General features: G+C 36.8%; 1 protein-coding gene and 1 pseudogene across 2 annotated transcripts; both read right to left on the minus strand.

The window, feature by feature from the left end:
• Positions 1-2,535: 2,535 nt before the first annotated feature.
• LOC143587454 (uncharacterized) lies at positions 2,536-6,823 on the minus strand (annotated as a pseudogene). The gene is made up of 9 exons (XR_013144892.1): positions 6,400-6,823; positions 6,125-6,187; positions 5,414-5,555; positions 5,076-5,330; positions 3,978-4,857; positions 3,578-3,812; positions 3,408-3,481; positions 3,220-3,328; positions 2,536-3,134 (listed from the first exon to the last, which is right to left on the minus strand). The product of XR_013144892.1 is annotated as an uncharacterized LOC143587454 (transcript).
• Positions 6,824-8,719: 1,896 nt separating this feature from the next.
• On the minus strand, positions 8,720-11,174 carry LOC143586384 (AUGMIN subunit 2-like). The gene is made up of 6 exons (XM_077067944.1): positions 11,036-11,174; positions 10,242-10,352; positions 9,972-10,076; positions 9,223-9,291; positions 8,971-9,084; positions 8,720-8,866 (listed from the first exon to the last, which is right to left on the minus strand). Exons 1-6 carry the CDS (start codon positions 11,165-11,167, stop codon positions 8,720-8,722), a joined length of 678 nt encoding a protein of 225 aa, XP_076924059.1. The 5' UTR covers positions 11,168-11,174.
• Between the last annotated feature and the right edge of the window lie 4,489 nt (positions 11,175-15,663).

Consider the following 15,663-nt stretch of genomic DNA (forward strand, 5'->3'; position numbering starts at 1 on the left):
CTCGTACGTGCTATGGTTTAGGATTGCAACATAGGGAAGGACTGAGGACCTTGTACGTGTTGTTAATATAGGATGGTATAGGGAAGGACTGCGGACCTTGCACGTACCATAATTTGTGAACATAGGTAAGGACTGCGGACCTTTTACGTGTTCACGACCTTGAGTACAGGTATAGACGGCGGACTATGAACGTACTCTCGGTAGTCTGAGGTTAGTGATGGTAAATATGTATGTATGTATGGTAGTAGGGTAATTGATTAAGTATGGATATGTATCTTCGGATATGTATGTATGTATGATATACGTATGTATTGTGTGTCGCCTGATTAACTAGAACTCACTCAGCGTAGCTGACTTTTAGTATGCACGCAGGTATACATGTTTATCGAGATGGCATAAGGATGACACATGGTATGGATTGAACGGCTGGCATCTGAAGAAAGAAGAAATGATGTTTTAAATATGATGTTTTATGTTATGGTTTTAAAATAAAGATTAAATGTTTTGTAACAGATGATTGATTAATTATATTCTGCGAAAGTTTTAATAAACTCTGATTTGTAGAACTGTGTTTATGAATAAATCCGACGCTAAAGTAGGGCTATCGGGAACGGGGCCTTACAGTTTATATATATTTGAGGAACCAAAATAACATATACTGTCACACAAACTTTTAACAACCTACACAATTATATATATTTGAAAAACAAATAAAAATATACCTACACAAAATTTTAACAATCACACAGACTAAATGTATGAACATAACCCGATTATAGATAGAATAACACTATATTTACATATAACGTAATATGTGAGTATAAATAATTATATACATGAGCGTACCCAGATAACGTAAGCATTCACGAATTATATGTATAAAGTAGTCATTTAATTCTCCAAAATTGATGTGTAATGGAGCAATTTGATTTCCAAACCCATTTAATAATCATTATGAATTAAATTTGTGTATGTGTATACTAAATTGGGGAAAAATACAAAAGTCAAAATCGAATCCAGATTTCTAAAAACCAATATATATTATTATAAAATTAATGAATTTTCCCCATTTGAGGAGTTGATCTAGACCAATCCAAATTGATGAAACAATCCATATTTTGAATTGTTAAAAGCATTTACTTGATTAATTTGATCCAAAATGATTGATGAATACATATTATTTTGTGGATGATGATTTTAATATTGGAATGTTTGATATTAAGAGATCATGGTGCCTAAAAATTTGGGATTTGATTATGATAAAGACATTTCAAACATGGTTTATTTAAATTAAAATACTAAACTACCCTTTTGTATTTAAATAAATTAAAAGTAGGAAAAATATAATTACAATATTGCCATGTTAAATGTAGGCCATAGATTAAACTTAATCAATGGTTATGATTTACTTCTCGCACTTCTTGCAATTAAATTATTTCTCTCATGAACCATCCCATATATATATATATATATATATATATATATATGTTTAAGTTCAAGAAAGAAATCAAATTATTACAAGAAATGAGAGAAATGAATATGAGCCACTAGTTTTATTTTAGATTTTAAATATTTAAAAATAAATAAAAAAAATGTAAATGCAACAATAAATGCACACTCTCTCTCCAATTAATACAACTAATATAACCATAATAAATATCTCTAATTAATATATCTAACTAATTTAACTATAATAATTAAAAAGATAAAAACACTACTTTAGTTATATTTTTTATTTACACATTCTTCATTTTAAGAAGGCTTGCGACTTTGAAAGCGGATGGTAGGTCGTTACCTAGTCGACCGTAGTTTACTCCAATTGAACCTCCATCTGCGCATATAAAAAGTACACACAATCAAGCTGATTGATTTCATTTTATTTGATAGAGATAAACAATATATAGAGATAAACAATGCGATACTAAAACACTAAATACTAAAACAATATATAGAGATAAACAATGCGATACTAAAACACTAAATACTATATTACGGCAATCAGGATTTTAACGTATATATAAAATTAACTTTTTTTTGGAGTTTTGCCAATGCACAATATATCCATGCGAACTCATAAAAAGAAAATGAATTTAAAGTAGAAAGTTGAAACAGTAAATGGTATTATTGTAAGATGTGTTGTTATAAAGATATATGCATGATGCAACTGCAAATGAAGAGCACTAGGGAAATGGAGGAATAGAGGAGTGTAACTGCCATAGCTGTCTGTTGATACTTGTTAGCGACTAGTGAGACCAAAGAGGGGTTTATATTGGTGAAAAATGATGTGTTGGTGGGTCCCATGTGACGAGTACACGTTGATTGGAGCATCTTTTCCATTGAGGTCCGATGGATTCAAGTTTAATAAAGAAAGAAAGAAAGGGTTTGTTGAAGATAAATTTTGTCATTTTTGTTACACATGACTCATGCACGGATGTCCATAATGGGTTTGGCATATAGTTATTAAGATTTTGAATTTTGATTCAGCTTGGCCAATACGTACTTAAATTAAATCAACTTGGCCAATATGTATTTGAATTTTAATACAACTTGGTCACATTGGTGAAGATTCGGTTTAGAAATTAATCATCTATTCACCATTCTCAATATCCACGTTCTTGCATTTAATTTTGTCTGATACATACTTTTGACATCAACATTTTTATGCTTCAAATCTAAACCAATGCTACTTTATTAAAAAAAAAACTACACACCCCTAAATCAAGGTATTCATAAAGTTACACAATCACCACATAGAAGCTCAAAAGCATAAACAAAAACATACAATGCACTTTATTAGACCAAGTAAAGCTTGTTGGCGACACAGCCTGGATAATCCAACTAAATCTGAAAGCCGGGCAGTTGATGCGATTGGAAGTCCAGAAGAAAGCAAGATATTGTATATAAAGATTAAAGACGGATTACGATACTCATATACATGTATATTAATCATAAAACCTTGTTATTTACAATGTTCAAAACAAGAGGCCTGACCCGTATACGTTTTTTGGACTCATCACGAGGGTATGTACTTTACGGCTTGTACGATTAGTGTGTGGTTAGCTAGGTACAAAAACTTCTCAACTGTATTTTATACTTTTAATAATCAATGGCTTCCTTCTTTCCCTTGCTTCTGCCTATAAACACGCAACATGATTAAGCATGCACCCAACATTTAAGGAAAACATGCCTTACTTAACAAACCTTAACACTACAACTTACCAACATCTTACTTCCCGGTTTCTTTCCTCTTCGAATGAAACTCAAAACATGTGATCTCCCAGTTGACTGATAAAGCCTTCCAATCAACTCTTGTACATGACTATATATGCTGCAGAACCATTGTAATTTTATTACAAAAAGTAACACAAATACCACTTGAAATTTCTTACAAAATGTAACACAGATACCTTAGCCGATGCCTGTTGCAAGCTGTGAAGAATGCAACAAAACCAAGTAAAATGCTCCTAACCGCACGAAAAATCTATAATGCGATAAAATATATATAAAAAAAACTTAACAATCATAGTGATAATATAGAAAAGGAAAGGGAAATAAGTAGATAATTTTAAAGCTTAACCTGAGAGAAAAGATCATTCCAAAGGGTGCGCCACATGGAAACCTCATGATGGCCCACAGTTGACTCAGCAGCCGAAGCTAACTTGAATAAGCCACTCAAAAACAGCCACATGTCACCAATGAAATCATGCGGTTAAACACGAATCCCACCAAATTAGATAATCCGATAATAAGGCCAATTGGAGCATAAAGTATACCACAGATGAGCCAGAATATCGGGCACAGGATCAATATCACTGCAATGGATACATAGTAAAAATCAAACTATAAAGTGTTGAATACTTGGTGTATATTGGTTTATGGCCCACGGGCCTATATATAGACGTCTCTAAGCTTGTTCTATACATGAGCCCAGTGGCCATCAACCAATTAGTAAAACCAACGAAAGATTATGAGCATACCAATCATCCATATGGTTGACGCGACGAAATACACAGGAAATAGAATGACTTTAGCGAGATTATCGACTAGATTCCAACAAGTTGTGATCAGAATCCAAATGAATGCGCAAACATATACTCCCATCTGGATATACACGTGGCAAATGGGAAGAAGTACCTCGAGAATCACCATAAATGGCTCGGATAAAGGCTGTGTGAGAATTGAAATACATGACTGCACGTTACGTGACATTTTCACGAACCACTTAAACGCCTTCTCAGAGTTATGCAAAAACAACATGGTTCCTAGGTATTTGATCCTCGACACCATCTCCCATGTTTCTATCCATCTGAAAAGGGGACCACAAAGACGGGCGGCAGTTGCCTTCAGAAGCGGGATGTTTTTGTACAGGTCATAGAAACCAATGACAACTGTAACCACAGAAACCACCACATATAAAACTCGTGCTAGTGGGCACATCCACGGACGATAGATATGGCAAAATACTGGATAAGATTGGAAGAAAATAACCCAAGACGGAAGACCGGCTTCTAATAAAGTAAGCAATCTTAGATCAAACATAATTATTTGTTGTAGCTCAAATGGAAGATCATGATCATTGAAACGAAACAAAAGCAAAACGTCTTTGTATTGAATAGCTTCATATGTATGTTCATCAATAACACCATCATCATTGTATGTACCATGGCAATCTAGAGCATCATGAAACACATCACCTTCATATCGCAAACCTAACATAGAGTTTAGCTTGCTCTCAATGAGAAAACGCTCACGCGGTGTCCCGGGAAACCATGAATTTACACCATTAGCAGCTTGAGATATACTATCAAATTCCCATCTTCTCATATGCTTAGCCTCAATAGCAAGAGAAGTATCAGTCTGCTCACAAAATAAGCTTAATAAGTTATTGGTTCATATAGCTCGTTTAACCAGGTAATTAACCTTACAACCTAGATTGCTTTGCCTATTTATTATCCGGCTTTCCTTTGTTTTATGTGTAATTCCCTATACAAACTCTTAACAGCAATCTCTGATTATCATTGTAAATTTACATAAACCATAAAGTAAATAAAGAAACAAGATGAGAGATTAAGCACCTGAAGTTCATTCAAGTAATTGATCCCACGAACATCTTCCCACGCCACCTCAAAAGCAATAAATCCATATAAAATCCTACGCGATTTGCTGTTTGCAAACAACGAATTCCTAAGTTTCTTGACAGGTAGCAAAGCCTTCATGTTTGAAAGTATTGCAGCATCAATCACCGAATACCATTTTCTTAAATTTTTAGACACACACGTCTCTTTTATACCCTTTCGTGTTCTTGTGATAGCAAATGGTGACATTCGAGACTGAAAACATAACCAAAAACAAATCAAGACAATAAAAAGAAAACAACTTTTAGGATGTCTAAAACATTTAATCATTTCGCAACCTTGGTAACCATCAACTGCCACAAGTGCGCAGGCCGTGACACTAAGTCTTCCAACCATGGTCTATTATCCACCAATACATAAAAGTTCTTGCAATCAGGTGCTAGAAAAAGACTAAGATCTGAAAGATATGATTGCAAATCTCTGCAATAAACAATAAGATGATAATATCAACATGAATTGCAAATCTCTGCAATAATCAATAAGATATATAATAATATCAACATGAAATGCAATAATTGATGTTAACATGATAGCATTGGGATCCAAATCAGCTGGTAACAACAAATTTGATCTTACATCAGCGCATTTGTTGACCAAACCGAACCAGGTTAGGGTGTCATCGGTTTCGTTTGGGTTAAAACCAGTTTCTTGAATGGTTTATGATCGCTTTTTGACCGGATCCTGACCGGTTTCGGTTCTGTTAACCAGTTTAATACCTGTTTCGGTAGAGAGAATTACAAACCAGTTCTGAGCATACGGTTTCAATCGGTTCCAAACCGATTTTTACTAATCGGTTTCAAACTGGTTCGGTTTTCGTTTGATTTTCAGGTCAATTTGGTTAACCGGTTTTTTTAAGTGACAGATATACAACAATTTTGTATCAAATTCCAAAATATAGCTACTGTTTAACAAACAATATTTCATTACAAAGTTTGACCAAGTCAAAATTGATCATAAATTGAGAATATTAGATGATATAATATTCATACCCTATCTGCAGACTGGTTAAAGTGAAAAAATGTCGAGTACTGTTGCATTCCTACATATAAAGCCTGCATAAAGCTCAAAAACACAAATAAATAAACAAATCAGCAAAAACTGAAGCTCAATTTCAAAACAATTACTGAATTACCACAAATCTTAAGGATCTAACAACAATTATACTAAAACTGATAAATAAACTATACAATACACATCCAATTTAACTAATTCACGAACAAACATGTAAATAAATTAGTTTAAAAAGAATTAACAAATTAACAACCTGATGGAGATCAATGAAGGATGAGGAGAACTTCATAACAATTAATTAACTAACCGATCACGCCACGTAAATCGAAGCAACCATCATTAAATAACGTACAGTTAACCTTGATGTTGACGTTTCATGTAGTATGTATGACTAGTTCCATACCGTTCATAAAATCAAACACTATATATATATATATATATGTGTGTGTGATCTTATTATTATTATTATTATGGATTTAAGAGGGTGGATGAGGTGGCGGTTTCCGGCGAGGACACGTAGAAGACGAGCAGTTCGGAGAGTAGTAGGAGTATTAATTGAAAGGGTATAGATTACTGTTTTGGAAGTTTAAGGACAGAACGGTAATTTCAGCATGGGGATCTGAGACGTGTTTCCGCCTGTAAGATATATCATATATGTGATATCCGTTGACGTGGAAAAGGTTGGCATGAGAAGTGGCCACCGGATAATACTGGACCCAGCCGCAAGCATGAATTCACATGTCAAGTTTATTTTTAGTCATATCAATATATCATCAATCATTTTATATAGATTTCTACTTAACCGTTCTTTTTTCGTTTTTAACGACCTACAATTCTACAAAGCCGGCCAACCGGGTCCTTTAATGGAAAGAACATTCACACTCGTGATTGCAGATAACGTTGGTTAGCTGATTCGTCATCAATTTTAAAGAAAACTCACGGCATGAAGCATGAAGGCTTATTGTAACAAAATCTCTAACTCGCGTACGACATTTTATCACAAACAAGACTCAAAACGGTGAATTCCAAATAGAAAGTAAGTGGTTCTTGACTGTAAACATTTGACCTAACAGGTTTGGTTAAAATAGTCATCGACTACATTTAATATTTCAGTAATTATTAATATTTAAAGTTTTAAATCAACAAAAAAAGAAGTTGCATTTAGACGTAAATTTTATTGTGTATGCGTTGATACTTGACACAAATTGACCATGAATTGTGCTAGAAGACTAGAAGTGACCAACCAATAGTATTGTGATATGTATGCTTACGGATATTGGCTACAAGAGTTAAAAAGATATGCTTGGATGTGTGACATAGAACAAAAACATAAAATTATAAGTAAAAATCGAGTCCCTATTTCCGAAATTTGAGCCAAACCGCCTACGGATTTTTGCCAGATCCGGTTTGTCAAACTTTTACATCGCTTATGGGTCTCGTAACATTATGCTTGTTTAAAGTTCGGATCATTTTTTAAAAAGTTTTTTCCATATAGATAGTTTAGTAACTCTTGAATTAACTCTTTGTCTGCCTCTATAGCTGGTCCAATAACTTTTATATCAACAACTCCTTGTCAATAGGGCAGGTAGTATATTAAGTGGATGTAATCTTTTGTAATGATTAAATTGGAGTTAAAACAAATTTAAAAACCAATCACTATATAAAAATATATCTAGTCGAAATGGTTATTCACGTAAGCTAGTTTCACCATTAAGTATCTCTAACATTTCTTGTATGGTTACTTTTAGTTACCCCTATAATTAACAGTATCTTAAATAAAAATTACAAAACCAAATAAAAATTCTTTTTATTCTTCGCTTATGTTTTCCTGGTAACTTTACATTTTAATCTGAATTCTATAAATAAAAAAGCACTTGTATTCAATCATTTTCTGACAAATAATTGAAAGGGGTATCAATATCATGCATGAAAACAAACAAATCCCCCATGTTCCACCCTCGTTCATGTTTTATTTCATTTATTTAATAATCACAATAACAATAATAGTTATACATAGGATCCCCTATAATCATCGATTCACCCTTCTATCAATTATGTTCGGATCTCAGCTTAAATTTGTTTCAGATGAGTTTTTTATAAAGTTCGAGTTCATATTCAAATATAAAAACCGGGTTCAAAATATAAATAAAAAAAAAACAAATCATATTTGAAGAGATATGGTCCCGTATTCGAATCAGACCCGGTTCAAGACCAAATCACCAAAGGGCCAGGATACCAGAAGGAAGATGCCAGAGGACAAACGTTCAATGTTTAAGCTTTAATTTTCATTTTTGTACAGATTTACTCATTTACATGATTAACCTTCAAATTAGAAAGATGTTTATCAACTTTTAACAAGCAAAAGATTTAAAAATGTTTCAAGTTTATATAACCATGATGGAAAATACATACACTATAAAACTAACAAATAAAATCACATTGATTTATCAGAACCATAAAAACCACAAAGGCAACTATAAACCACAACTGCTCTCATCCTCTTTTAATCATGTAAGTGCCAAATCATCATAGCTCGATATTTTTCCCCATGGAGGTGGGGTCACATAACGAGCTCAGCTGCCAGCTGGTACTCTCAGTTGGGAGTCGGTGGGTCCCACCCGTAGTTTTTGAAGTGTCGCAAAAGATTCTCTCATGGCAGTCATTGCTTCAAAGAACCCTGTGCATGATGCCAATGCCACAGGGATTGGCCTAAGCATCTCCTACATCATACCATACCAACAATTTCGTTTTCACTTGCCATTAATAACAATACAAATTATTTTTAAGGATAAAATAGTAATTTGACGCTTTGCTTAAGACATACCCCCCAGACGGATGGTGGCTCTTTAAAGTTTTGAGTCCACTGAAACTCTGCAATAGATGATGTTAGAAGACCATAATCACTCATAGCCACCATTAATAATTCCGAGAATTGTTTCTGTAAATATCAGGATAAAAATAAAAAGATTGGCATAGTGAGTATTAGATTTTGAAAATGCATGTTTACACGATATAAAACTATAAAAAACTGGGATATATTTATACAAATCATTATCACTTAACTGGAATAACTAACCTGATATTCTACTTCCACAGGAACACAGTCTAATGAATATGGTTGTTGAAGACGGGCTATAATTCGGTCCTGTAAATTAAATAAGCAATAAATAAGAAAGCTCCATACATGAATCATATTAAACATGCTCACAGGTGACACATATAGGGGTGTTGATAGGGTTTATTATTTCGGACGGGTTAGTCGGGCTTTTGTAGTTTTGTGTATGATATTGTACCCGGTAACCGACCCGTGTCACAATTTAGTTCAGGTTTGGGCATGTTTGTGATTAAAAATTGATTGGAGATATTCTAATCGACATGTTGTTTAAAAAGCTAAAATAATTCAAGACAATAACATAACCTTCATACTATTTGGAAAGTTATTGTGTATTCAGGAAACGTTGATAACAGGCCAAAAGTAGAACTGATGTAGTTCGTGTTATTCGGGTTAATCGGGTTTTTGATGTTCACAGGTTTAAACAATACCCGAACCTAATATCAATCGGTCTTCGGGTTTGTTCGGGTTGGGTTAATCGGGTACATGTAAAACCAGGTCAGTCGGGTTAATCAGGTGCAAGTACATTCGATAGGCCTAGATATATAGTATTTTTTTTAAACCATAGACATATGATGGATAACATAAAAAGTCGCACGCCAACATTGTATTTAAAAACGTCTATAAAACTATTAGAGGACTTTACAGATTCTATTAGTATTGCCCATTTACCCTAAGATAAAAATATTAAGAGAAGGCACTAACTGCATTACCTTATTCTGGATAACATCTTTTAATATTGTAGTGATCCTTGCTAAAACTTCTATTTTCTTTTCCATTTCATTCACATGTGTCAAGTGTGCAACATTCTTATCTTCCTGAAAATCACAAATAATATGTTTAACTGATTTGGTCCCAACTGTCAACAAATAGAATCTGTAGCTCAAAAAACATTAATTAAGCTTTCACTTAAAGAACACAACTACAATAATATAGATCTTGCAATAAGATGAAAATGCAACTGCAAAGATTGACAACTTCACCTTGCGACATTCAAGTTCGACCTGCAAATCTGAAATTTTTCTTTGCACAGAAGTAAGTTCCCTCAAGACTCGTATCAAGTCGTCACCTTTCTCACCACCAAAAGATAGATTCTGCAAGTCCTCCTAACCATAAAAACAGTAATACAAATATTAGCAAACACACACATTCTAATGTTCAATGATCTATGCAGTTAGTGCGGAAAAATATCGCATAACGGTCAAGGACCAAAATTTGAGATGTCGGTTATCGCAATGGGATATCGGTAATTTTAATATCATGCAGAATGTGTGTGTGTGTAGCAATTTAACACAGTATACTCTCCTACCATTAAGGCATTAACAAATTAACCTTTTGCAACTTACAAAACACTAACAACTGTAGCAAGTAGGAACTGATTAAGACTTAAAACACTAACATTAAACACTAAAAATTGGCAATTAAGACTTAAAAAACTGATCGGGAAAATCGGTGATATATCGGTCAAATATCAGTCTAATATCGGTCAGATAACCACTATAGCACCGACATCGACTGCATAGTCAATGATATTAGAAATTGTTGATGACAAAATCATCATACATTTTGTGATCATACATATTACATGAGCTTTAGTTTCTGCCTGTTTTATATCTCAACAATACCACTGCAGCCTTATAGTCTTCTAAAATCATCAAAAATTATGAATTATGATTACCATTTATATTATACACTTAACTTCATAGTATAAACCCTAACAATAGGTCTAAAAAGAAAAAAACTAACTAACTAAATAACAATAAATGTTGAAATTGACCTGAGAAGGAGGAGTAGGAGCAACCGAGAACCCGAGGTCACCGGCGACGGAAAGAGCGTCTGACATGCCACCGAGTCGCCGTGGTTTTCTTCCCACCCAACCACCACCGTCGATACCTTCAATTGACGCCATTCTCAACTGTTGTTGATCGGAGATGATGAACACTTTGAGCGTGTTTTTATTGAGTTTGAAATATTGGTTTTAAAATAAAAAATATTGTTACGATTGTTAAACACATTTTTAATTATTAGCTCCGGATGCCGTCGATTTTTTGAATAGTGTTCAGAAAGTTGTGTATAGTAACGTATCAGCTCATAAAAATCAAAACTTTGTTTTTAGTCGGATTGGATTTGCTATCCAAAAGGGGGTTGCGGCGCAGCTTGTTGCCCGCTTACCTGCCACTTCATTGTAAATCGTTTGGATGTTTATATGAAATATAAAAGGAGCCAATAAGAAAAAAAAATTATTAGTTTTTTAAAATTTTTAAAATACCAAGCCAATGATTGGTGGCTTTCTAAAATTTGAAAAGTTTGTTGAGGATCGAAAATGAAGTAATTAAGATTAACCGCAGTATCGAAGATTACAATTTTAAAACTAATAGTTTGGTCTATGTACTATTACTCACCTATATGTGGTCTTTCACTGATTTGACTTTGACTTTGCCATATTGTTCAAATTAGATGGAAGTTGGAACCAATCACCCGACTTTTTGGAACATCACTTGGTTAAATGTTTTAGGATTTTTACTAATCATCAATTCATGTATCCTTACACTAATTCCTATATAAGTTGGATGCATTTGGGTTTCTGGCGAGGCAACCAACGGAGGGCATTAGTGTTCCTTCACGAATCAATTTCGATAACTTGTTTTTATCAAATAGCACCTCACTCTAACTTTTGACCTAGAAAATCAAATTTATATGGATTTAACGATAGCGAAAAACTTTGATAATGGGTCAAAATCACATCTCTTTGGGCCCACACAATTAGGTCGATGGGGGTATCAGTCAAAAGAAGAAATGTTATAAGAAAAAACGGGTGAATAACCGAAAATGTAAGTTTTAGGTACATAACAAGTTATTCAAACCAGAAGAACATTGTAGATAAGATGTTGCTTAAAGCCTTAGACTACTTATTATTTAATAAGTGCTAAATTATATAAAATTTATATGAGCAATTATCATTAACACAAATAATATATATAACATATAGTATTTATGTAGATGTTAACTAATCGTTATTACATTTACTCATTGGCCTTTTATGTAACATTCTAAATTTTGAAAGACTTAACATCATATTTTAATTGCGGAAAACTAGGTATCAAAACTTTCTTTATCATTTTACCATTATATAATTACGAAAACATTAGTGAAGAGGTATGTACCCGCCTCAACACCGAGCAAGGCGGGTCAACCCACAAGATAAACACATTATGAAGGCACAAAGCCAAAACCTATGCGCATGGCGCATACAAAACATGCTCAGGCATCATATGCCCAGGCACACATATGCTCGCGCATCACATATGCGCGCGGCGCATATCACATGCTCGTGCATATCACATCTGCCCAGGCACACATATGCTCGCGCATCACATATGCGCGCGGCGCACCAGCGCGCGGCGCATATCACATGCTCGTGCATATCACATCTGCGCATGAAATATCTGCGCGTGAGAATAAAGAGAAGACCTCGCGCATCCTCAGGATTGGCGCATATCACACATGCACATAATCGACCTCGTCCTTATCCAAATCAGGATTAGGGCAACCTTGATTGTGCACGTCAGACAACCTTCTAGAAGGCATCTTTTTAAGGAGTAAGAATATGCTGATGTTGACAGCTGCCAAATGAAAGGTCGACAACTCAGCATGACACATGTGCTACCACGTGATTACAACCAACGAGAAAGCGCCAGGTGTCCCAGAGGACACGTGGCGCAGTGCGATTGGAGGAGGCCAACGAGGTTGAGTCCAACCAGTGGAAACCCTAGCACTATAAATACAGCATCAACTCCACTTTGATGAGGAGATTCATACTCAATCATTGACAGTTACAGGCAGTGATATCACATTCAATCATATTGAATTACATTCACTCACAGTCAGTTACATACAAACACACAGTCACACAATCATAAGTATTCAGCTATTAAGCAATACTCTTGAGATTCCCTTACTCACACATTATTATCTTCTCCACCATATACTTATTCTCACGCCGGAGGGTTACCCCAAAGAGGACCCCTCTGTCCCTTTCTGAGGGGTAAGTTAACGGCGTTGTTCATTTTGTAGGTGGAAGAACACGGATCCAGAAGAACCATCGGTGAAATAGTACAATCAAAACCCGAGGAAAGTAGATCTGCTACCAGCGAGTAGATCCACGTTTCTTCATTGGCGCCATCCACTGTTACATCGGCAATCAGATCTCATCAGATCTACATAAAAAAAATCAATCACCATGGTTTCTGGCGTTCGTAACGTTGATCAAGCTCTGGAGGATATTGAACGTGAGGGTGTTAACGACGGACAGCAGGTTCTGAGGGTTCCGCGTGATTCTACGTGTACCACCAGCAATCGTCCCTTCGTCACAACCCCTCACGGCCAGACTGAAACTTCTCCAGACGATCTCACGTTACAAAATATGGCCGGCGCGAAACTGAAAGGACCAATGGGTCCAGAAGAAGAAACAAATGATCCGAATGAATGGCTCATAAACGAGCAGCGGCGTCTGATGGAAAAGTACAATGAAATGGTCAAACAGAAGAAGCTAGCCGACCAAACACAAAGGCAAGCGTTTGATAAGCAGACTACAAAAAGGCCGCGCGCGCCGGAAGAAGGACATTCTGTTCACACTGCACACACTGAGTTCAGTGATGAAGAAGTGCATAGCATGAGGAAGGCGCGGGATACTCATGCAGGAGGCTCACAGCTCCGCGCGCCTGTGAACATGGCGCCTGGAGCCAGAGCCGATCTGGATCTGCACATGCCGTACAGCCCACCAGTCAGAGGGCAAGTGGACGTAACCACACCCTACAGACCAGCCATCTTGGTGAAACACTCAAAGTTCACTGCGCGCATCGCGCAGGCTCCCATCCAGCACAAGACCAAGATGCCAAGTGGTTTGGGTAAATATGACGGCACGACAGATCCAGACGATTTCTTGCAAGGTTTTTACAACACGGGAAACCTAGAGAGCTGGACGATGCCAACATGGTGTCATATGTTTGCTCGCTGCCTAACGGGCGCGGCGCGAGTATGGTTCGAGAGCTTGCCGACTGGGCAAATTGATGGGTTCGAGGAACTATTAGAAAAGTTCCAAGCCCACTTCGTACAGCAGCGCAGGCACACGCGCGATCCTGATGACATCATGCACTGCGTACTCAGGAATGATGAAACGATTGAAGATTACATCACTCGGTTCAATCAGGAGTCTCTGGCAATCGGAGGTATAACCGAGCAACTCCTGCGCGTGGCCTTTATACAAGGCGCGCGCAGTGATCAATTACGACGAGCTCTCGTAACCAAAGATGGCATGCCCACCACGTGGGCCAAGTTAATGGAGGCATCGCGAGTTTTCGCGAGAAATGAAAAACAGATTGCCCAAGATAGGGCAAGAGAAAGAGCGCATCAGGCTGAATCACCGCGCAGCAAAGAGAAGAGGGCCAAACAGAACTCTGTATGGTCCAGGTTGCAGCCAACAAGTTTTTCTTCCGCAGAAAAGCAAGCGCAACCAAGCTCACCCCAGCCCCAAAAAGATGTTCGTAATCGCGGGGAGGGTGACAAGAGGGAGGGCGGCAGAGATCCCAGCAGACCTCTGCCAAGAATATGGACTCCCCTCACTAAAACACCTTCACAGGTGTTAAGTACTGAGAATGTTCAATTCAAGCCCCCCAAGCAACTACACTACAAGGGACCGCAAAACAGTGGCAAATATTGTGAATTTCACAGGTCCCCGGGCCACAACACCGACGCATGCCATCATTTAAAGGATGCGATCGAGAAGGATGTAAAATCAGGCAGGCTGGCTCACTTGGTGAAAAACCAAAGAATAGAAGATGAGCAACCGGAAGGAGCCTCTGCCAGCAAGAAATACAAAAGAATCTGTGTGGCTGAGGGGGGACGACAAGGGCAGACGTCAAAAAAGAGAAGCGCGCAAATCCACGGAGATTGGCGCGAGCAGCAAGTCATCTTCCCAAGAATCAGGGGAGGCCCTTCAATAAGCAGTCCTCTCGTCATCACCACACACATTGCTCATTACGAAGTGTCAAAGGTCCTGGTGGACACTGGAAGCGAATCTGACATTATGTATGAGCAATGTTTCAGAAAGTTAGACCCGGCAGACCAAGCGCGGCTCGAAATTGTGAACGCACCAATCTGTGGTGTTTCAAATGAAATCATCCATCCCCTAGGCCAGATTCAGTTTGAACTAACTATGGGGGATGATGAGCACAAGCGAGCCGAAGTTGTCAACTTCTTGGTCTTGCCCACCACGTCATGCCACAATATGATCCTGGGTAGGGGAACGATTGCCCAATTTAATGCTGTACCGTCGCCAGCGCACGGCGCATTGGGGTTCCCTACACCAACAGGCGTAACATTTGTTTACCGTGATCATTTGTGCGC

The sequence above is a fragment of the Bidens hawaiensis genome, unplaced genomic scaffold (genome assembly GCF_021521415.1).
Source record: "Bidens hawaiensis isolate Kalapana, Puna unplaced genomic scaffold, B.hawaiensis_p1.1 tig00001575_1, whole genome shotgun sequence".
NCBI lineage: Eukaryota > Viridiplantae > Streptophyta > Magnoliopsida > Asterales > Asteraceae > Bidens > Bidens hawaiensis.